Source organism: Grus americana, chromosome 4 (genome assembly GCF_028858705.1).
Source record: "Grus americana isolate bGruAme1 chromosome 4, bGruAme1.mat, whole genome shotgun sequence".
NCBI classification, from domain to species: domain Eukaryota; kingdom Metazoa; phylum Chordata; class Aves; order Gruiformes; family Gruidae; genus Grus; species Grus americana.
Window position 1 is genome coordinate 69,840,828 of NC_072855.1, and position 21,363 is coordinate 69,862,190.

Genomic DNA, 21,363 nt, shown 5'->3' on the forward strand with positions numbered 1-21,363 from the left:
AATACACCCAAAAAGAAAGACTCACGTTTACTTTTGAAAGGGGACTTGAAATCCCAGGTTACTTCTTTAAAATTTCATTTTTGCTCCCAGTGAAGTAAGAGAAAGGCAGGCCTGCTTTAGCCCTGCACCTCCTGTGGCTGTGTAGCTTTCCTACCCGAGTAGGTTATTGTCAGGGAGGCAACCATGGCAGTAACCATGCATCACGCATGCAATCGTGTTGCCTTGATTCTTCAAGAATCTGAAGCCACGAATCCCTTTGGGTACACATCCCAAAATTGTCATAATTGAGAATTACTTAGTGAGTAAATAATCCGCCTTTTAACCTTGCCAGCCTCATTTTAGGCCTTAAGGGAAATTAGGCTGCTCGTCTGCATCAATGGTATTCTCTGCTGAACAGTGTCCTCCTTCACAAATTGAATACCTAACGCGATCAGCGATTCCTGTTGAGGGTAGCACTCGAGCTGTATTGACTCTCACCTTCAAGGAGAGGGGACTCGGCGGGTCAGGACAGAGGCTGCAGCCTGGGTGAGGTGGGGAACACATAATCTCTGAAATGCAGCTAACATTAGGCAGCAAGCACATCTCCCAAGGATGGATAACCTTCTAGTTCTCTGCTAACCTTCGTATGAAACAATAATTTATTCACTCAGAAAGCACAGCAATCTGAATCCTACTGTGATGCAGAAGACTCCTACAGACTCTCTCTTATGCAAAGACGTGTTAATTGAGATTTACAGGTTGTGTTTTCTTCTTACCTTCCTCCCTTTTTGGTGTAGGTTCTCCCCAGGATATAGCAGCTGTGAGAAACCAAGCAGCACTCCAGAGCATGAGGACATCCCGAATGATGGCCCAGAATGCTAGCATGATGGCCATGGGTCCCTCCCAGAACACGAGCACACTGCCCACGACCGCAGGCCAGTCAGACATGGGCATGGCTCCTTACAGCAACGCCTCTTCCAGCCAGCCGGGAATGTACAGTATGAGCACAGGCATGAGCCAAATGTTGCAGCACCCAAACCAAAGTGGCATGAACATGGCACATAACGCAGGCCAGGGAACGAGGCAGCCTGCCTCTGGACAAGCGGTGGGAATGGTCGGCAGTTTTGGTCAGAACATGCTGGTAAGCTCTGCCCTTCCCCAGCATCAGCAGCAGATGAAAGGACCTGTGGGCCAGGTCTTACCCAGGCCACAAGCACCACGACTTCAAAACCTGATGGGGACTGTCCCTCAGGGAACACAAAACTGGCAGCAGCGAGGCTTACAAGGTGTACCTGGAAGGACTAGCAGTGAAATGGGACCCTTCAATAATGGCACAACATACCCAATGCAGTCTGGGCAGCCACGGCTGTCCAAGCAACATTTCCCACAGGGGCTTAATCAGACAGTTGTGGACACGAGCGGAACAGTAAGAGCCCTGAACCCAGCGATGGGAAGACAGTTGCTGCAACCACTACCCGGGCAACAAGGAGCCGGCCAGGCCAGGTCGATGGTGATGCCTGCAATAAGCCAAGGGGTCCCCACGATGTCTGGCTTTAGTCAGCCTCCAACGCAGCAAATGCCAAGTGGTAACTTTGCTCAGAGCAGCCAAGGCCAGGCCTATGAGAGGAATCCCACTCAGGACGTATCTTACAACTACAGTAATGAAGGAGCCGGGGGGTCATTCTCCAGTTTAGCAGAGGGTGCAGACCTCGTGGACTCCATCATTAAGAGCGGACCAGGGGATGAGTGGATACAAGAACTTGATGAGTTGTTTGGAAACCCCCAGTGAACGGGCTTGTATAGGCTGGAGCTTTGGTTGTTACGTTTGAAAAAAAGAAAAGAGAGGGTTGGATGTTCTCCCCATCCTTGGATTGTTGTTTTTTTGTTTGAATTGCTTTGGTTTGGGGTTATTTTGTTTTCTTTTGTTTTTAATCGTGCAAACTGAGCTGACCTGTAGCCAACTTTGGAAGATTCAGGGGACGATGAAATCATCGGCATCCCAAGACTTCCACCAAACAATCTCCATCGCGTGGCAGCACCCGCTCTGTGTGTGTGTGGGGCAGGATGGGGAAACTGGAAAAGCCAGGTGATGCCTCTGGTTGGGAAAATGTGGTCTTTCCCTGCTGAAAGGAGGCTTCATTGCACAGTGGTATGGGGTGGTCCTGATATCTCCCACCTCATGTAACTATAAACACTGCAACTTTCAGGGGAGCAGGAGCGAAGCCTAAAGACGTCTGTGGGTGATTGCACAGGCCCTGGTCAGAAATGGGCTTAACCCTGGGGGTAAGCGGGTCTCAGTGAGCCATCGCCAGGCCTGCAGGGCTGGCTCTGGGCTCTCACAAGGGAACAGTCACAGGGAGGTCACCATTTTCATTGCAGAGTGATAAAAATCCAATAAAAGTGTAGGACACCATAAATTTGGCAGTGCAGTGAGGACAGTTTGATTATGGGGCTGCTGCTGGAGTCGGCTTAGGTGGGTGGGTTAACTTAATGAGCTATTTAGTCCACTTGGGACTTGCAGTAGTGCTTCCCCATCAGAGCACTTCGGGTGTATCTGCTGCCCCGGGTGCACAACAGCAGCTACTAATGGTGTTGAAGGGCTGCGAGGTACCAAGAAACATCAGCAGAGGTCCTAAGTGGGTCCTTCTCTCTCCTTCCTCCCCAGTATGTTTTCAGCTCACTTCCTTCCCCTCCTCTCCTTCAGTGTAAAGCAAGGTGAGCTGGCTGCACTTTTTATCAGGTGAGCAACAACTGCCACAAAGGGGCAGGCAGGGGAGGAGAAAACAGGTGGGAGAAAGCATACAGGGACAGTTTCTCCTCTCCTCTTGAAAAGCGCAAGGTTGGCAGATAGTATTACCCTGGAGTGTCTGGGCTCTCAATGTGATGTTATATGCAACCTGATCTTCAGTTTTAAACAGATGTTTGGTCTAATCTCTCTGGTTTGCTGCAATGAAATTCACTGCAGTATTTGAAGAACAGGAACCAATGAAGGACTAAAGATCATTCATGAATGGGTAAAATAATTGATGTAGTTATTACAAACATGGGGTCTGCCTAAATTAGCTTTTAGGTAAAAGCAATGTATCACAATCTCTACTGCGTGGAGCAGCCCTGAGCTGCACTGTAATGAAGTTGTGATATGTCTGCACAATACTGAGATGCCATTCTGAATGTCTAAAGCAGCGGTTCCCAAGCTGCAGTCTGAAGCTGAGGTAAGCTGCCCTCCAAAACCTCTCACTTTTTCAGTGTTTTCAGCTGAGAGCTGCTTATCAGGGTATATAGTGGTGCATAAAAGATGTTAACGAGATCCACAGTCCAGAATGTTTGGGAGCTTCTGGCCTACTGCTGGCCTCTGTGAGCCATAAGACGTGCTCTGTAGCAAAAGTGTCTCTAGCGTACAACTACCAGTACCAACTATCTAGCTACCGATTACCTCGTCGTGCGCTGCTCTCCGTGGGCCTGGTGATGCGAGGTGCTCAGCCGCTGAAATCCATGGGAGCTGAGGGGCTCGGCACCTTGCAGTTCTAAGTCCTCCCTTTCCCTGCGGAGCACAGATATGCATCATATTAAGGAGTGGGAGCAAAATGATGCCGGAACCATCTCAGTGCCCTGTTACGGTTCCCTTGCAGGGCGTACCTAGACAAGGGGAAGTATCTGTTTTAAATGCTATAATGTAGGCAGGACAAGCTGCATTTTTAACATGGACTAGCTGGTCAAGGTGAGCTATCAATTCAGCTTGCACCAGCTGCTAAATTTTTTAAAAAATGCTTTAGTTGCATCTCTTTTAGCTAACCCCTTTTTAAAATACAGTGCAAGGACCAATTCTAGTTCCTGCTGAAGACGATAGGGGTTTGCCCATCCGCTATTTCAGCAGGAGCCAGGTTGGGCCCTCATTCAGTGAAAGAGAGCACCAGCCAAAGCTCTCGGTCCATCTTGCGGGTAAGTGGCTCTTGGTCGGACTAGCCTGAACAGAAGGGGTAGGCAAGCAACAAGAAATGGTACCCTGAAGGGATGAGGGTGTCGTGCATACGTGTGTGTCTGCGTGAACGTGTGGGTGAGGGAGCGACGAGCTGGTGTAGCACATATGCGTCCTGCCTGGTATGACAGAGACGCACCGGGACGAGGAGGTGGCGAGCCCGCTGTGCAGGCACGGCACCGGGGAGGGCACAGCATCCCTTTCTCGGGTGCACGTGACTGGGGCTCACCTGCCAGCACAGCACCGGGAAACGAGGGGTTAAAAATGCACAACCACCACGTGGCGGCCAAGTGCAAATCCGTGTGCGTGAGGGAGATATGGGCTTTGGTGAACAAATGGTGGTGAAGACTGAGTCTCTGTTGTCTTTGTAAAGCTTCCTCCAAATACTCCGTACTGGGACCAAGTACTAGAGAGGTAGATTTTAATAGATTTGGGGTTGGTTTTTTTTTTCCTTTCTTACTATGGTGCTGATGTATATGTAATGTTAAAAAAAAAAAGTTATTTGTAAATATGTTTTTACAATTCTACAGATATCACTGGGTCTACTATCTGTAAAATATATACATATAAATATATATATATACTGTTTGTTTAAAATAGAGTATTTTTATTTCATTCCTTAACTCATCCTTACTGCAGTGGTATTGCACTTCAGATGACGTCTATTTACTAATTTGTACTGTATCCCTGACAGCAACTTGCTCCATTTTATTCAGATTTTTCTAGTTTTCTGTTTTTACTTTGTACATTAAGCATTGCTTATTTCCTTTTAAGACCTGTACAGAGCTCTGAAAATGTAGAAAAAGACCTGATGTTAACATGCCACTTTTAAAGAAAAACAAAACAAAACAGCAAAAAAAACCCCAAATAAAAGATGGTTATCTGAGTCATATACAAGGCTGGTTTATAGGATCATCTCTTGCCCCACTCCGGTGCCTCGGTGGGTGATCTTCTGGGGGAGGAGGGAACCAGGCAAGCCTGGTTTTGGCCCCGAGGTTTCTGCATGGCTGCCACACCGCACCCTGTGGAGCTGCACTTGCCCAGCTGGAGCTGGGATGTTACAGGTGGGGTGTAGGTGGTACCGGGCTGCCCCTCTTCCCCGGGCTTGTTCAGCAGCTGGTAAACCCCCTGCATCCCACTTAGCCCCACAGGAGTTGGGCCATAATTGGGCTCGTTAAAGGTGACAGCTCCAAACTTTTGTGTTTATTCCGTGTAGGGAGCAAAAGTTGGGAGTGGGGAAGTGCTTTCAGGGAAGGACACAAGATGGAGTGCCCAGGAGGTAGGAGTCCTGTGGCTGAGATCTGGGGAGGCAAGGTGGGGTGGAAGAAAGGAGATGCAGGGTTGGATATAGAACTTGGAAAGAAGAGATGGGGAAACTGGGCAAGCGTGAAGATACATGCTTAGAGTAGTTTCCTATCACCTACTACTACTACTACATTGTGAGAATTGTGTTGTCAGAAGCCTTTTGGAAAGCACATGTAGACTAGTTGAATTTATACGAGCTGTTGCAGATAAACTTGCCATGTAGCCTTCGAGGCTCAACACCAATTTCTCCGTGTTTCCAGCCTTCTTGGGGAGTTGTGGGGGATCAGACGCCGGACCTCTGTTTGCACAGCTCACTCTTCGGAATGTCAGTGTGGCTTGGCTCCACATATGACCTTGAAGGTGAGACTCCCCTTCTCTCCTTGATGCCAGTCCTTTATCATTCTACATGTGGATCGCAGGGTACAAAAAGGAGCTTGGCCCAGATCGGAGCAGCCTGCCAAAGTTCCTCCTCGGCAAGTGCTGGCAGAGGGCTTGCTGAGAAGAGAGGCCCCAGCTTTGGAGCTGCAGCAGGTACCGGCATCGTTTCTGATCGTGACCGACAGATGAACATTTGCATCAACGCTCTGGTGTGTATGCTGAATGTGCAGCCCGATGCTGACTATTTGATCAGCAGGCAGGAAATGGTATGGCTCTCACTGGAGTTAAATATGGCACTGACAGCATCCATCTGTTATAGGTATATTTTGTTTTTAATGATAGATGAGTCAGTCTTTAACACTTTTTGATCATAGACATTCTGTCCTGGCTTCCTGGGGAAAAAGCAGTGACTCAGAAGACGGGTGGCATCCTCGACTCGAGGCCTATTTCTGCCCTCTCGTTAGCCGGTGCGGCTCCTAAAACATTAGGTTCGTGTTTATCCCCTAGCACTCTGGCTTCGTGCTGCCGGATGACGCTTTGCAGCCTCACACCCGCGTTTTTTTGGCATGTGATGTTGTCCCTGTGCGACAGCAGTTCATTCTTTCCTGTGGAGTAGATGGGGTATGGGAAGCTATCTATAAACACGCCAGACCGCCACAACAGGTAAGCTTGGGATGGAATAATTTCAGAGGCAAAGACCTATTTGAACACAGTTAGTGACCTTTGGGCTTCCTCTAGTGTGTATTTCAAGCCTGTTGTGCGGTTTGGGCCTTTGTCTTGGTTTTTCTTCTGGCGGCAGCGCTTCCTGCATCCTGGGCAGGTGGGTAGGTGGATTTTCTGTCTTTCAGCCCAGAGAAGGGGAGTTAGTGGAAGAATTCCCAGTGATTTCCCTGGTTGGTAAATCTGTCCCAGTCGTACTTCCTCCCTGGAGGCAAGTGCCGGGGAGTTGTCCTTCTGCAGCTGTGTCAGCTCCAGCCTTTTGCCACCATGATCTGTCCTTTTCCCCTCGGCAGCCGTTATCGGCCCCAAGTCTTGCACCTTTGTACTTGTTATCATGTTTCAAATGCCATTTTGGCCTTTGCCGCCTGCAGGCACTAAGTTGCGTCTTTTAATGACAAGCTAACTTCTGCACGTGTCCACCTTTTTCATATGGAATTTTTATTATTTTATATGTATATGTTGTTTAATATTTATTCCTATTAGTCATATGACATTATTACTGTGAACCTGATCCAACACTCAATTATTTTGTGGTCAGGTTATCAACCTCAGTACACTTTTAGAAAGACCATAAGCATGTTCATTACACAGACCTGACTGAACACCACTATAACTGCACAGTATTTTTGGCAGAATCATGTCTCCAGAGGCATGACAAGGAAAATTTCTGCCTGCTGGCTCTAGCGTGAGTATATTCAGCATTGCCTAAATAATTTGAATTATGAGGAGCTACTAAAAGAGGCATGGCCTTGCTTCTCTGTTCTTCTACATAGTTTAAATTGACCGCCAGCAGACTTTGAGCTCACAGCGGTAAGCCATTACTTTTCCTTTTAGCAGAAAACTGTTTTCCTAGTCCGTTTGCTTTTCGTTGTCACTTTATGATTCCCAGACCTGTGGCCATGCTGGGACGGTTGTCTAGTCTTTCCCACACCCAGCCATCTGTGCCTCGGTGGGAAACAATGCAGTAGACCCAATTGTTAGACGAGCATCTGTGCCGCCTTTTTGTCTGGGCTGGCTCTCCCTCCCCCAAGTGCTGGCCTGTGGGTACAGCCTGTCTTGGAGGGCCTTTGAGGACCGGGATCTGCCTACAGGAGGGCCCCACTTCCACAAGAAGAGTGTTTGAGCATGTGTTGAACTGTAAACGTGCGTATAAAATCAAAAGGCCTTCACGGAAACGTAGGGTCAAGTGCAGCTTTAAATGGTTTCCTGAAGAAAGCAGTGCTTGCAGATATGCTTAAACAGCCTCCTGCAGTGGGATCGGATATACTTGGAAAATTGGGACCTTGCAGCAGCATATTGCGCCGCAGCATGTTTTTACATTTGTGCGGGACGAATGGCACTGCTGGGGGAAATGAAGAGGAGTGAAGGAAGGCTACAGAGGCGCTGGTGAAGCTGAAGGACATTGGGTAAGATGGGCCAATGCTTGCAGTGCCAGTTGCAACTAAATTACTTAGTGAATTAATGGTTTTGGTTTTGTGCAATTTGTTTAGGATTTAAAATACTGTACAGGAAAACAGAACATTTAATTGCCAATGCAGATGTGACATGACATCCTGTCTTACTGACTCTTTTTCAAGAGTGTAGGGAATGGAGAAAGCGTAAACAGTTCAGGAAAAATATGCATTTTACATTGCAACGGGCTGTTAGTAAACAGCACTTTATTCACATGCAGCTTATCATCTTTTTGGTGTTCAGGGAAAGCATTCATGTCATTTTTTTTTTTTTTTTTAAAAAACCAGTCTTCAGAGCAATTTACGCAGTTTCTTCGTAATGCTGAAGTCCAGGTATTCATCCAGAAAGCTGTTAACGATACCAGCTGCACCCAGGGTTACCAAGCAAAATAGAATTATCAAATTCAAATAAAAACCAGTTAACCTAGAAGTGGAAAGCAGAAAAATAGTTATGAGCTGTACATGGTGTGTTTACAGTGAAACTGTTTGTCCACACCAGTTGTTAAGAAGAAGTGTGTAGAATCAGAAAGGGTCATTGCTGCAACGCTACCATGGGGTGTTTTGGTAATAAACCATTCCCACACGTGACTTTTGCTAGGGAGAAGAGACATTCCTAATATCCTCTCACGCCCCTCCAGTGTTTCTAAATATTCACGTAGAAGTTAGGAACTTGCTCTAGGATGAAGCTACCTCATCCCATGACATGAAGACCTGTAGGTAAAGCCACAGACAAGACTGAGCACCTCACTGCAACTCTAAGAGTAAGAGAGTGAGGGAGAAGCCTTATGGGCAGAGGGAGAGGTTTGCGTGTTTCCTATATCCACATCTGTTGGTCAGGTACTCTCTGCTGAGCTGGGAGGTCTGCTGCTGGGTATCACTTTGACTTGGAAATGGATTTTTGGACTGGAAAGGAAGAGTGTTGATCCTAAAAAATCAGCGATTAAGGTACTTGCTGGGAGTGGGAGAGGGTCAGGTTATTTTATTTGTACAAAATGGAAAGTTCCCACAGAAGAGTCTGGGAGAGCCCTTCAGCTCTGAAATACAGAGCTCGTGTTTTGGGCACATGTGAGCAGGGAGCTTCCCCTCCATGCACGCTCTCCTGGGCTGTTCTCGGTTGCCTTGGTGCAGACTTTGGTCTGATAGGCGTATTCTGGGAGCTGCTGCTGAGTGGGCCTCTGCTGGCAAAGCAAGCAGCGAAAGGTCTCAATGGAGAACCCTATCACATTAACTTTGGAGAGAGGTCTGAGGAGCTTGTCAGCCTTCAGTTTGTAGCTAGCTATCCCCATGCCCACACAAGCTGAAGAAGTGAGGTGCTTTGGCACCGCTGAGGGTACGGGGAGCCGGAGAATCTCACTGGTGCCTAAAGATTTGCTATAAGCAGCCTTTCTGGGTGTGCCACATCTAGGCATGGATTTTAAAACGGTGAAGTATGGGATTTCCTCAGTTTCAGGAGAGGATGAGAAGTCTTCATCTCAGCCCTTTAAGTGTCTGTCAGAGCCAGCTGGAGGGAAGGGCAAAGGATACAGCTCACTTGCAAAGGCTTCTCCAGCACAGAAACCGAGTAGAAGGAGCATGTTCCTCTTGTGTTCTTAAAAAATCCAGCCTTGGCAAATCTGAACTGCAATTCACATAGTAGTCAAGCGCACGAGTATGTGTTGTAACCAGCCCTTTGGGCACGCAGACCAGGTTTGTCTTTATAACTAGCATGGCTGTAGTCAGTGGTTATGGTTGAGACTAATTGTGCGTGTGTGAAGGCTAATTACCTTCTCGCTACTAGGGCTGCTGGAGGTTAGTTGTACGTTTTGGGGCAGGGTTCTGCATGCCTGACTTGTGCTGACAGGTTGCTGGTTGAAGCCCGCTGGCGGGTAGCACCAGCCATTCCTGCAGAGGCAGGTCTTGTGGGCAAAGCCATTTCCTAGGGTTGCCGGGCTGACTCTCACCTCCCTCTGATCAGTGCAAAGAAATTAAAGTCTCACCAGAGTGTAAAGCTCCATCTAATGGTAAAGCCAGCCACTGTTCTTAGGCTGCCTTGAAGGGCTGGATCTGTTGGTCTAAGAGTACTGAAGTAAAGCATGGGAAAGATTTCTTGAACACAGGACTTACTAGTTTGTCAATTAAAGAAAAGTCTATTATGCTCTGCTTGTTAATTTATTTACATGGTTTTGCTCCCCAAACTTCCTTAACAGTTGCTAGTCTTCTGGTTGGTGTTCATTGCATCATCTGAATTATTGCATCTCCTACTGGAAAATATAAAATTAACTCCATATATTTGCTCTGGAAAACATAGCCTCTCCCTTCTCTTAAGCAACAGCTGTTCCAAACAGGGTAAGGGAGACTGCAGTGATGGAGAGTGGTAACATTGGTACACAAGCTATGGAAAATAGCCCTGCAGTACAGTCTTTTACTGCTGCAGGATTATTCACTGCAAAGTAGTCTGGTTGTTTCATATCTTCCTCTAGAATTATACATCCCAAGTCTTTTAATTTTATGACAAGCATATATTGTGCTGTTTTCTTTTTGTGGCTGATATGTGTACTGGAAGAGGAGCCTTGCATCAGGACACAGACGACAGTGCACTGGCTTCAGTGAAACAAGAAATAAACTGTGTGTTTGAGTGTTTATAGTGGAGGGGTGTTTTGCCAGTGTGCAAGTTTGTTGAAGCAGAATTTGTGTTAGGAGATGCTGTGCACTTAACGTTCATTAACACGTGCTTATCTGAAGCTGTGTTCTCTTATCTGTTTGGTGAAAGTTCATCAGCCTACAAGGCCAGATTTGCTTGCTTTTTTAAGGCTAGTGTAAAGGTCTTACCATGACAAACTGGGGAAAAATGCAAACAGCAGACAGGCAGGCGCTGTGCAAGCCTTGCCTGAGCAGTCCCCCATCCTATGGCAGCCTTGAGCTGCAAAACAGTGTTTCTGTTTTCAGATCTCTCTGGGTCTGGTTGCCAAATATGCTCAGCACAAAGCAGGCACCCGCAAGGCCAGTACCAAACCTTTTCTCCCTCGGGACTTGTAGCCCATGCACATCTTAACCTAGGCTTCTACTGTAACAGCCAGCCCTCTTCCCTCAGGGCTGTCGCTTCAGACCTCTTGCTGACACTTTACACATGTTGCATTCAATTATAGTCACTTTTCACTGCCAGTCTTTGGCCCTCAGCCCAGCTTCAGACCACAGCCTGGAGCTTTTAACCTGCATTCGGTTGGTAACTCCTTACCTTCCTTTCACAGTCTGTATGTAACCATGGAAGTACTTGTAGCGGGCAAACACGTACAACAGACCCAGAAAAGAAGCTAATTCTAAGAAAGAAAAAAATTTACAGGGGGGGAAAAAAACAGTTAGAAAACTAAAAAATTAGCATCATACACAGTTAACCACTTTAGTTATGTTTTCTAGTTGTATAGCCCTGGGGATTTTCATAGCTACCCATACCCTGGGAAGGTATCTTGGGAAAGAATATAATTCAAAAGAGACAGAGGTATTCTTAAACATTCACTACAGGAGACTCCTGATATGGGTTTACAGATAGGGGTGGGCATAGAACTGTCCAAAAAAAAAAAAAAAATCTAAAAGCATTTCCTGCAAAGGAGATCTCAAGAAGCGACAGGAATATATACCTCCTCCCGCCCCAGTTTGGTGGTTATCCCAGAGACAGGGGAGTGGATTGGAGCACTGTGACTTGACCCAGCACTGTCATTTTGTATTGTTATGGCAGTTCATGCTAAAGGGGAGTGTTTGTTTTGGAAAGGGAATCTTATTTATGTTGTTAATAACCTGCTTTGCATTTATATAGCAGCTTTTATCCAAGGACATGAGAGAAAGCTGTAGTGAAGTTAGCTTTCTGACCTCCCTGTGGGAAGAGTATAAAGTCACCTCCATTTGATAGATGGAGCAGGGTGTGCAGGTCAGTCCTGTTATCCGGGACGAAGCAGTGCTAGCTGATTTGGTGTTCTTTCAACCCGTGCGATTGAGTATTACAGAGGACAGCTTTTACTGTGTTCTGGATTAACTCCTGTAAACATACCTATGGGAGATGCTCAGCTGAAAAAATGACTTAAAGAGGAGGTTAACGTAATCCTTCTTTTCTTACATATGACAGCACATGTTTGTGTTGCTGGTTAGCAACTGTGATTTTCCTCAATTCAAGTGTCTGTCTATGAGCACATGTACTATCTTGTATCCAATTTGTTGACTTAAGTGGTGCAACTTTGGATTTGTATGAGAGAGCCCCAATAGTTTTCTATTAACTGTTTTTATTAACTGTTTTGGAGCAAACATAGAAAATGGAGAAGCAAGCTAGTTGTTCAGGAAGGAGAGGTATAGTGGGCATGAGCTAGTTATCCTTTCTCCAGCCCACAGACTTCATGCTTCTAAAGCATCAGCTGGGGAAGGGTTAATAAAGCAGAATGAAAAAATTAGGCTCTGTCACGAGTTCTAGCTCTAAGAGAGTCCACCCCATCACTGTTAGGAGACATCACAGCCCCACCTTGGGAAGTCCAACAGACTGAGAAGTATGAAAGCTCTGCGGCGTCTGAGTTCAGAACATTTGGCCAAAAAATGCCCCCCTGCTAGGTGCCTGAGAAAACAGAATAGGTTTTCAGGAGTCCCCACTGCATACCTGAAGTACAGTATCTACGGCTGGAGATGCCGCTGCTACAACTGTGCTTCAGTGCTATGTCCCAGCACAAACAAATGACTCATAGCCCAGTGGCGATGTCGCTCATCTGGGATGTAAAAACTCAAAGGTTTGTTGGCTTGAGCTCTGCCTCCATCAGCCGGGGTCCAGCCACAGGGATGAGTGCTCTGACCTGAGTCTTTTCAGGCTGCCTCCTCCCAAGGGGTGATAGCTATGCTTGATGTTCTGTGAGAATTGTCCCATAATGTGCAAATAATTGTTAGTGGGAAGCATCTGGAAGCTGCTTTTCTGAATGATTCACCCTGAAAATCCACTGAATGTATAATAAATGTGGCATGTATGGGCTCCTTGGTTTGCAGAGAGAAGTGAAAGCTGGTGGGGCTGTGTGAAATGCCATGACTAAGTGGGGATTTCAGTGTCACTGAGCAATCTTCTAGGAAAGCTATGCTAAGGTAATGCAATTAAAAGAAGGGAAAAAGATGTCTACAGGTATTTACCTCCTGTTAAAACTGAAGTGTTTTAAAAAGTTATGTAAAACTTTTCAGTCCAAGATAAAAATGAAGTGTTTACCTTGATTACAAAACCATCCTGCAGTCCAGAGGACAGTCAGGAATACTGGGTAAAACTCCACACAGTTTTGTCTGCAGAATAAATTTGAAAGAACATTAGTCTGGAAAGGAAAAGATCTATGGATGGGATTTTCAAGGAGAATCAGCTTTGGCCTCATTTTGTGGCCACTAAAGTTAATGCTATTGAATCCAGTGGGAGTACAGTCAAGCCAGCATTAGGTGTTCTTAAAAATTCTTTTCTTTGTAATCTCAAATACAAACTATTTAAAATATTTTCCTGGTATTTAAGCTTAGGCAAGGATCTGGATCCCAACTTCATGGAAATAAATAGGACAAATAATCCCAAATCGAGTGCCTATGCAGCAGAGAGGCAGGAATTCCAGCACACGGATGTGATGTTAATCACTTATCTCCTTACTCAGTATGCAAGTTTTGTGGGTCAGCATTCCTGGGACTGCCAGAGGAAGCATAGAGATTGTGTGTAGGCAGCTCGGATTGCCCTGCTGAGGCCAACTGCCTCTATGAAGTGCTATCAGGCATGGGCAGCACATGATAGATCTGCTTATGGTGAGGAGTGTAACATCTTTATTTGTGGACATCATCAGTTTTCCCAGCAATATTTTGTTGGAATATCTTTTCTTGGTTGTTCTGAACTAATTTCTTTTTAACAAATTAGGCCACCTTCTATATCTAACATATTCCGTTATCTAATATGTTGTCTAATGTATTCTGTCTCGTTATTGTTATTCACTACACCTACAGTTACAGCAGATGGGATTGTTTGAAATAAAAAGAAATGCTTTTGCATAGGGTCTTTAGCTGATCACAAACTGAAGCCCTTTAGGAAAACTTCTCAGGGTATTCCACCAGTATCCGCTGTGAAGACAGAGGGGTTTTGTGCTCGTCTTCCACGTGTTTGGTGTTAGCCACAGTCCAAGAACTGACAGCACAGCTTGCTACATCCAGAGCATCTGAATTCTCTAAGTTACAGTCAATTAGCTCTCAGGTTTGGGTAATCTGATTGCCTAGTTTGATCAGAATTTGAGCAGTGACTGTTCGAAATGAGCAGAACTTACCCCATTGTCATTAAAATAACAGCTGAACCATTTGAAAAGTGATCTGTTCATTATCTTGGGGGTTTTTTTTTGAGCAAAGGATGCAAAGAAAGGTAATGTTTTAAGATAATGTTTTTGGTTCTCTTCTGGACTGAATTGTTATTCATTGCCACCATCTTAATGATCTCCAAACTTACTGCGCACGAAATGTTCTGTCAAATTCTGGAGCTCCAGTGACAGCTGGGGGCATGACCTTGTGCTTCATTCTTGATTTCCCCACCAGCCAAGCAAAATGACCTGCAAGCAAATATAAGGGCTCAGGAATTACGCAGTTCCTCAGTTCAGTTGCGTCCCTAACACGTCAGTAATTTTTTAGAGATCATTGTTCTTCAGCTCTTTCCATTTTGTTTGACAGAAAGAGACCAATATTAGATAAACTAGTTTTTCCCTACAAAAGTTTAGATCTTCTCTTCAAGAGTGACACTCATAAGGAAGGGGAAACATTGCTATTTCAGAAATATATTAATTCTCTTTTTGCATTTGCTACACTAGCTATGACTTAAATATAATTAACCCATATCTTATAGAGCAGCCTTTTCCATTTGTTGTTATAATCTCAGACTCTCAAAATTCAATATGTTGGAAAGAGCAGAGAGCTGCAACTGGGTAGGCTGTAGCCTGTTCCCTGCTCCCCACCTCGTCTCTCGGAGAGCTCTGAGAGCTATCTGTGGGACGACCTATGTTGTTTCCACCTCCACTGATTGGAGCTGATAGTACTTACCTGTCTTGTAAAAAGCATTTTTTAGAACTGATGCAGTGCCGTGAAAAAGATAGATTACTTACTGTACAGTGACTTAATATCAGTTACCAAAAAAACCCAAACCAATCAAACACTATCTCTGCACTTCTGACCTGTATTTCTAGGATCACTTCTGACGTGTATATGTATGCCTCATTTACTGATGTCCTCATTGCAGAAGTCTCCCCCCAAAAGTTGAACAGAGGCTCGCAAGGACAAAAGGTGATATATAGACAGCAATTTTGTGTATGCAGCAGAGCTATTAGGCATCACCCTGATTGACTTTAAAACTCTCTGGGTACCTGGAGTTATTTGTCTGGCCATGTCGTAGCCACCCTGTACGAGAAGCTTGCTATCTACCTTGTTCCTAAACTTTACCTGGAACCAGAAACCAGACACGCACCTGAGTTCCCTAAAAAGACTTGTCTAAGGGGCAAGCCTAGAGCATACCTTCTGTCCTCCCTTCAGGGAGCAGCAGCACTAAAATACACCTAGAGATATTAGTAGTGCTGCCCTGTGCACCTCTTATGTCTTAGCTTTGTTGCCAAAGCCCTTCCCAAAAAAACCCCATTTTCCCATCTGTCTTCTCCCCATATAAGTAATTATGGGCTGTGTCCAAGTGACCTCTTAACCTTTCTCTCCAGAGACTAGTCGGAGCATCTCGGCTCTCCCTCTGTAAGGCAGGTTTACAGGACCTTCCATTGTATTTGTATCCAGCAGGACCTCCTCCACTCCCACCCACACATCTCTTGCCATGCCTGGTGATTCATCCGTTGTTTGCCACCTTGCAGCCCTTTCTGAAGGGAAGAATGGTAGCGGGGAGGGTTTAGGGAACACGCATCGGGGAGACTGAAACTTATGGAAGCACAGGAATTACCTCTGAGAAATATTTTCCTGGAAAACATAACCGAAAAGTTGGTTTTTAACTTCTGTCGCCCTCAAAATGATCTATTTTTTAAGTCAAATGCTACCTGCTGGCGAATCCTGCCTGGCTTATCAGTCAAAGTGGTAGATGAGCCGTAGTGTTTTGTGCAACGGCGTTTTTAGCCGGCAATGCATTCCTCATTTTCTGGCCGCACTGAGCCATTCAATGCTTACAACCAGTTTGGGACCAGTTTTTTCCTGCTGAGGAACGAAGGCAAGCCACGGTGGCTCATTGCATCCAAATCAGTTAAAAAAAAGCCTTGAACGGATGCTGGACAAAATAAACTTACTGGCGCAAATAAGAAGATTCAGGCACTGTAGAGGTCAAATCATTCTTGTTTGTTCAGTACAATTACCTAAAGCAAATAATCAAGGCCGTGGTATAACCCTGGTCACAGCACTAATGTGATTTGCCCTTGGTATTGCTTGGTCAGCAAGGCTCTCGTCTGAGGACACAGAGATTTGCATGTGGGAGACTCCGGTTAACCATACGCAGAAACAGGTTGTGATAGTACAATAGTATGGCTGACTACCATAAAAGCCACTTCTTTAGTGGCTTCCACTGTGATTGATGGGAACTTTGCTTCAATTAGGGACAAGTGGGCTTTTATATGCCATGAAAACCAAGCCATGGTACTGTGTAACGGGAGAACTAGAGTCATATCTGTCACCTTAAAAGAAAAGGTGATCCCGGTGTGCAGAAGACGACAGGTGCCAACAGGGACTCGAAAAGAGCTCAGGAGAGGAATAATGACTGTATTTTTTTTGTTAACTACATAGAACTTGCCTTTTAGTTCCTTTCTGGTGAATGGAAAGTAGCGATGTAACTCTAAATTTAAGTTTTGTGATTATAGTTTAACATAGGCTAAAGTAAATAATAAAGCAGTGGGAGAGCTCTTCTGCCCCACCCACTGGAGGTGCTGTTGTGAGGACTCCAGAAAGCATTGCAGCAGGAGTAAGTAAAGACTTTCATAGCCTTTTCTTCCCCCTGTATCAAGTTGCTCAATTCTAGCAGGCTAAATTACATGACTGAGGTAGTTACAAAGTACGCTTGACTTGCCTTTGTTTGCTTTTCTTTGCTTTCATCTTCAGGTGGCATTTATGGTTACTGAGTTAATATCTTTCCTCTGAAGACATGGGACAAAGCTGGTTTTCAAGAAACATTACTCTCAAACATTTTATATGTGTTAAAAAGCCTGTAGAGAAGCCAATATCTGTATCGCATGTTAATTTGCACAGCCTAACAACCTTAAACAAAAAACCAACAAATACTTTTTAATAATGTCTTGCTGGATCCTGGAATTACTAAGAGTGATTTTAAAAGATGCTAGTTCAGAGAGATGCTTCAAAATAGAGGGAGTAGTGGGACTCCTGTCCTCCCTGTTCTCTCCTATATCAATGACTGGGATTCATTCTGTCCTTTCATTGGATTCCGTTGTTTTCCCATCCATCTACAAAACACTAATCTCTCAAGCAAATCTTAGCTGCTTAAAACTGGATTCATGACTGGAAACCACTTCCTGCATGGTTTCTGCTCGCTCTTTCTACCCTAGAGCATTTCTTGCACAGCTTAATCTTCGACTGACCTGATTCTTTGAATAACTCATGGTTCTGCGGCACTAAATCTTGTACCTCTGATGATTGCTAAGTGAAACCTGACTTCCTGCGTTGTTACAGGGAGGTCATATTGCCCATTAGCACCTTCCTAACTCAGGACCAGAGGCTCAGCAGAATAAACAGAAGAGCAAACCGAGCACCAAGCGCTGGGGTATGTTGTGTGCATTCTGTTCACAGCAAGCGCTCACACGCCGGGCTACCCCCCTTACATGAACTGGTTATAATGGTGACGGTTTCACAACATTCATTTGAACTCCCATAAATTAATCTGTGCTGGTTTACCCATGCTAGAGAGCATGCTGAAAGTAAGGCAAGCTGTGATGACTTAGATCAGCAGATCAGATTCTTACACAGGTTTCTCTTAGGGCTTGATGTCAGACTGCCAGTGTAAATTAAAACCTGGGTTATCTTGTCTTTCATGTGATTTTAACTAAGATTAACTACTACGTCTTAACCATTGCAAGGAAGAACATATGTATTTTCTCCCTTCCTTTCCAGTTTCAATATCTGTACAATTCCTTGAGTTTTCAAATGGCAGTACTTTTCCAGATAATGTATGTTTGTTTGTTTTTAATCCTTCACGTTAAAAATCAAGGCAGGCAAGTTGAACTTTCACAGAAGTTGATGGTAAATACCAGATAGAAATGTTCTGTGAAGATCATGAGGGTATGTTGTAGCTGATTCGAGGACAGAAAAAGATAATGTAAATTTTAGATGCTTTTTATTTGCCTTCTGTTGTGTTGGGCTTTTTTTAACCTGGAAGGGTCACATTCTCAAGCTTTTTTTCTGCGTGTACAAATGTTATTTCTGTAGTTGAGGCTTTGGGAACAAATAAACAATCAAGCCACATAGATAGGTTGCTAGATAAGTTGGCAGTGCTATATTTGAAAAAAAGGCAGAATAATTATTTTTACATTGCTCTTAATTCCATACTAGTATAGCACAAATGCCTTCAAAATGTATCGTGTTTCCTGGTGTAAACACAACTATATGAATAACATATTTCAAAGAAAATAATGACAAGCATTGAAAATACTACTGCAGTTTCAGACTGATACACCGCAAAAATTGCATCTCAGACTTGCCCACTTCCTCCTCTGGTCCTTGATTCTCAGAGGCACATCAGCAGGGGATAAAATAAATCCATTTAGAACTCAGAGAGGTAATGATGAGGACATAATATGGAATATCGGATATTATCACTGCGTGGTGTAAAGGTTTGCTTTCTTCTTTAATTTCATATACTTATATCACTATTTCAGGAAACAGTTTTTACAGTGCTTTCAGTCCAGCATTGGTGTATTTGATTTCACAAATTTACTCTCACTTCTGAGGTTTTCAGTTGTATAGGTGCCTAAGTAAGAATTGAAACCAAGACACGATGTGGCTTTGAGGTAACTTTGCAGCTAGTTTCAAGCTCTCAGAATGGTATGATTCCAAAAAGTTGGCAAACAAAATAGAATTGAAAACAAATCAGTTTCTCCCACAGGGAAAAGTAATCTGTCCCACTGAGCCAACTCCCTCTCAGACTACAGAAAGGGTAAACAATGCTCCAATGAGAAAAATCTTACGAGTTCTCAGAAATTAAAGTTCCAGAACAACCAGTTTATCATAAAATAATTTCCAGTACTTCAGAACCTGTGGAAGCCTCCCCAAGCCCCCGCCACATAACCCCACAGATCTTACATTGCTGGAAGGCGGAAAGAAGAGAGACAGCCGCAAGCAAAATTAAATCACCAGCCATGTTCCCAGCAGCTTCCGTGTGTGAGCAGGATGTGTGTGTACGAGAGCGCGCTCGAGTGAGCAATAAGGAAAAACAACAGGTTGGAGAATTATAGTGCTTTTCAGCATTGCAACAAAGGTCTGCCCTGGAAATAAAACAGCCTAACTTTTTAAAGCAAGAGTGCAAAATTATGGCCATTTTTCATTCCTGAAAAAGTTCAAATACAGTCAGCCAGCCCTGCCTGCCTCTTGCCTGTGTGAAAGCACAGAGAGAACAAAAACAGCCTTTCCTGCCTCTGTGGATTCAGCTGTTCTTTTATGTCTTAGATTTCAGTTGCAATCTCTTTGGGGGCGAAGACTTTTTGTTCTTTGTTTGTACAGGGTCTAGCACAGCGAGGTCTGCATCCATCACGAGTAGCACCACTTGAAAGCAGCAGGTGCAGGAGATGTGAGGGGGAGCGGAGCTTTGTACTGTCCCTACACTCACTTGATTTACAGGTTTTGCAGAACATGTACAACTTAGGCTCTGACAGATGACATGACTGCCACTTTACAAGTCAGCATGCAGAAAGGAATTGTTCAGGATAGTTCTAAGGGTAAAACAACTGAAAAAAAAAGAAAGATCTCCCCTCATTTTACTGCCTGGAGTGTACTTCCTATAGCTTATACTCAGTCCTAAGACTGGGAGAGATTCTCTCAAGGAACATTTTTTTCATCAGCTAGCCCTAACTAATAGGAAGCTTAATGTCATTACCCTTTACGATCCTATAAGACCACTGGAGCAAAACCAGTTCAATGTTTGTTGTGACTACAGGATTATCTATCCACTTTGCCTCCAGCTGATGTTACAGTGGGTTATTTCATTAAGTTAAATTTGCTAATTTTAAAGGCTAACATAAAAAGGACTCTAAATCAGTTATTTTACTATGCCAAATTTTAAAAGGTTATTTCTTGGGTGTTAATTCAGTATATTGTTCTTTCTAAAAATTGGAAGAGTAGATATATTGTAATAACAGTAGTTGGATGTTTGTGCTTAGTAACTCTTTAATTGCTGATTTATGTGCTTTAATTGAGGTTCTTGTGGTATGGGTCGGCTTTCTGACCACACAGTCTCTCTCTTTTTAGGGGCTGGCTCAGAAGTGTTCCAAGCATTGTCACCCTGCTGATATAGGGAAGTGAAGGAAAACTCTGACAAAGCTGGTCATTTGAAAGTTAAAACCCCAAGGGATAAACATTTTAAGGCCAGCTGATGTTGAAGTTACGGGTTTTTTTCTGACTTTATTCGAAGGATGTGAATTTCAAAATGACAATGGACATGTAAAATCCAGCAAAGATTGACTTAAAAGTAGGCAGGAATACAATTGAGGGCAGGGGGGTAAATCTACAGAATTATTACATGTCCATTATGGTTGAGCTACAGTCTGCTTAAAACTGTTCACTTTCCACTGGGAGCAGAGAGTTTGTAGTTGCCTATAGATGTATAATGCTTTTAGTCATACGTAGTCCACAGCCAATGTTATGCTTCCTTCCACTGTAAACCAGAATAGAAAGTCGGATCATATACAAAACAGGGTTGGGTTTATTTATGATTGTGGAAATACAGTAGTACCTCAGATGCCCAGAGTTTTATGATGTGTATAAGCCCCAAGATATAAATAGATGCCAAGACCAACCAAGAGATTTCTCCAGTTATGTCAGGACATTTTGACAGCTTGTCTGTGGCTGATTTCTCAGCTCGTTCCTGATGAATGTAATTTGATTTTGCATTTCCTTCAGTTGCATGTATTTCATGTGTGCTTTGCTTATCTCTGCTGTCATAAATGCATGTGTTTTCTGCAGCTGTCCAAAGTTGTCTTCAGAGCAAGAACAGAAGCTCTGAGCAGTGAAATGTAATGTGAAGTGAGAGACACTGGTGGTATCTTACCAGACTTAGGTCTTTCCCATTTGGAAGCAGTGGTATTTTATTGCTACACCATACTTTGTATGTGTGCTCCACAGGAAAAAACAAGTTTCTCTAAGTAATTTACAGCAGCGGAAACTGAGGCATTGGGTAGGGATGGGACTTGCTGGTTTCATGCAGCAGCTGTGTGTCAGAGCAAAGGATTTAAGGCAAATTAGTGGTCCTGCTTCTTGCTGACCTGTGCATCCCTGGAAGACCTTCCCAAAGCGGCTGGTGCTGCTCTCTGTAGAGAAGCTCCTGTTGACCAGCAGCGAAGGCAAATCCCAGCAGGGTGG

General features: G+C 44.3%; 2 protein-coding genes across 7 annotated transcripts in view; one reads left to right on the forward strand and one right to left on the reverse strand.

The window, feature by feature from the left end:
- Window positions 1–4,851, forward strand: part of MAML3 (mastermind like transcriptional coactivator 3) — a 249,240-nt gene extending 244,389 nt beyond the window's left edge. For all 3 annotated transcript variants that reach the window (XM_054823536.1, XM_054823537.1, XM_054823538.1), the window contains exon 5: window positions 777–4,851. In XM_054823536.1, coding sequence (XP_054679511.1) covers window positions 777–1,768 — 992 coding nt within the window. In that variant the 3' untranslated portion in view covers window positions 1,769–4,851. The remainder of the gene's footprint in view (window positions 1–776) is intronic.
- Window positions 4,852–5,327: 476 nt separating this feature from the next.
- Window positions 5,328–19,345, reverse strand: MGST2 (microsomal glutathione S-transferase 2). Of its 4 annotated transcripts, none has more exons than XM_054823542.1 (5): window positions 19,093–19,326; window positions 14,264–14,363; window positions 13,013–13,083; window positions 11,024–11,105; window positions 5,328–8,233 (listed from the first exon to the last, which is right to left on the reverse strand). In XM_054823542.1, the coding sequence occupies exons 1-5, from the start codon at window positions 19,148–19,150 to the stop codon at window positions 8,101–8,103; spliced, it is 444 nt and encodes a 147-aa protein (XP_054679517.1). In that variant the 5' UTR covers window positions 19,151–19,326; the 3' UTR covers window positions 5,328–8,100. The 4 variants fall into 4 exon arrangements, with proteins under 4 accessions (XP_054679517.1, XP_054679520.1, XP_054679518.1 ...); XM_054823543.1 differs by lacking the exon at window positions 5,328–8,233 and adding an exon at window positions 8,241–9,860 and having other exon boundaries at window positions 19,093–19,342; XM_054823544.1 differs by lacking the exon at window positions 5,328–8,233 and adding an exon at window positions 9,867–10,049 and having other exon boundaries at window positions 19,093–19,341.
- Window positions 19,346–21,363: the final 2,018 nt, after the last annotated feature.

Excerpts from the sequence above, each read along its gene's own strand:
- MGST2 (XM_054823543.1), bottom strand. The coding sequence starts at position 19,327 with ATGGCCATAATTTTGCACTCTTGCTTTAAAAAGTTAGGCTGTTTTATT. Across the intron at positions 14,364-19,092 it reads TCTTTCCGCCTTCCAGCAAT|GTCATTTTGCTTGGCTGGTG; the intron begins GTAAGATCTGTG and ends ATTTGCTTGCAG. Across the intron at positions 9,861-11,023 it reads ATACAGACTGTGAAAGGAAG|ACCAACAGATCCAGCCCTTC; the intron begins GTAAGGAGTTAC and ends CAGTACTCTTAG.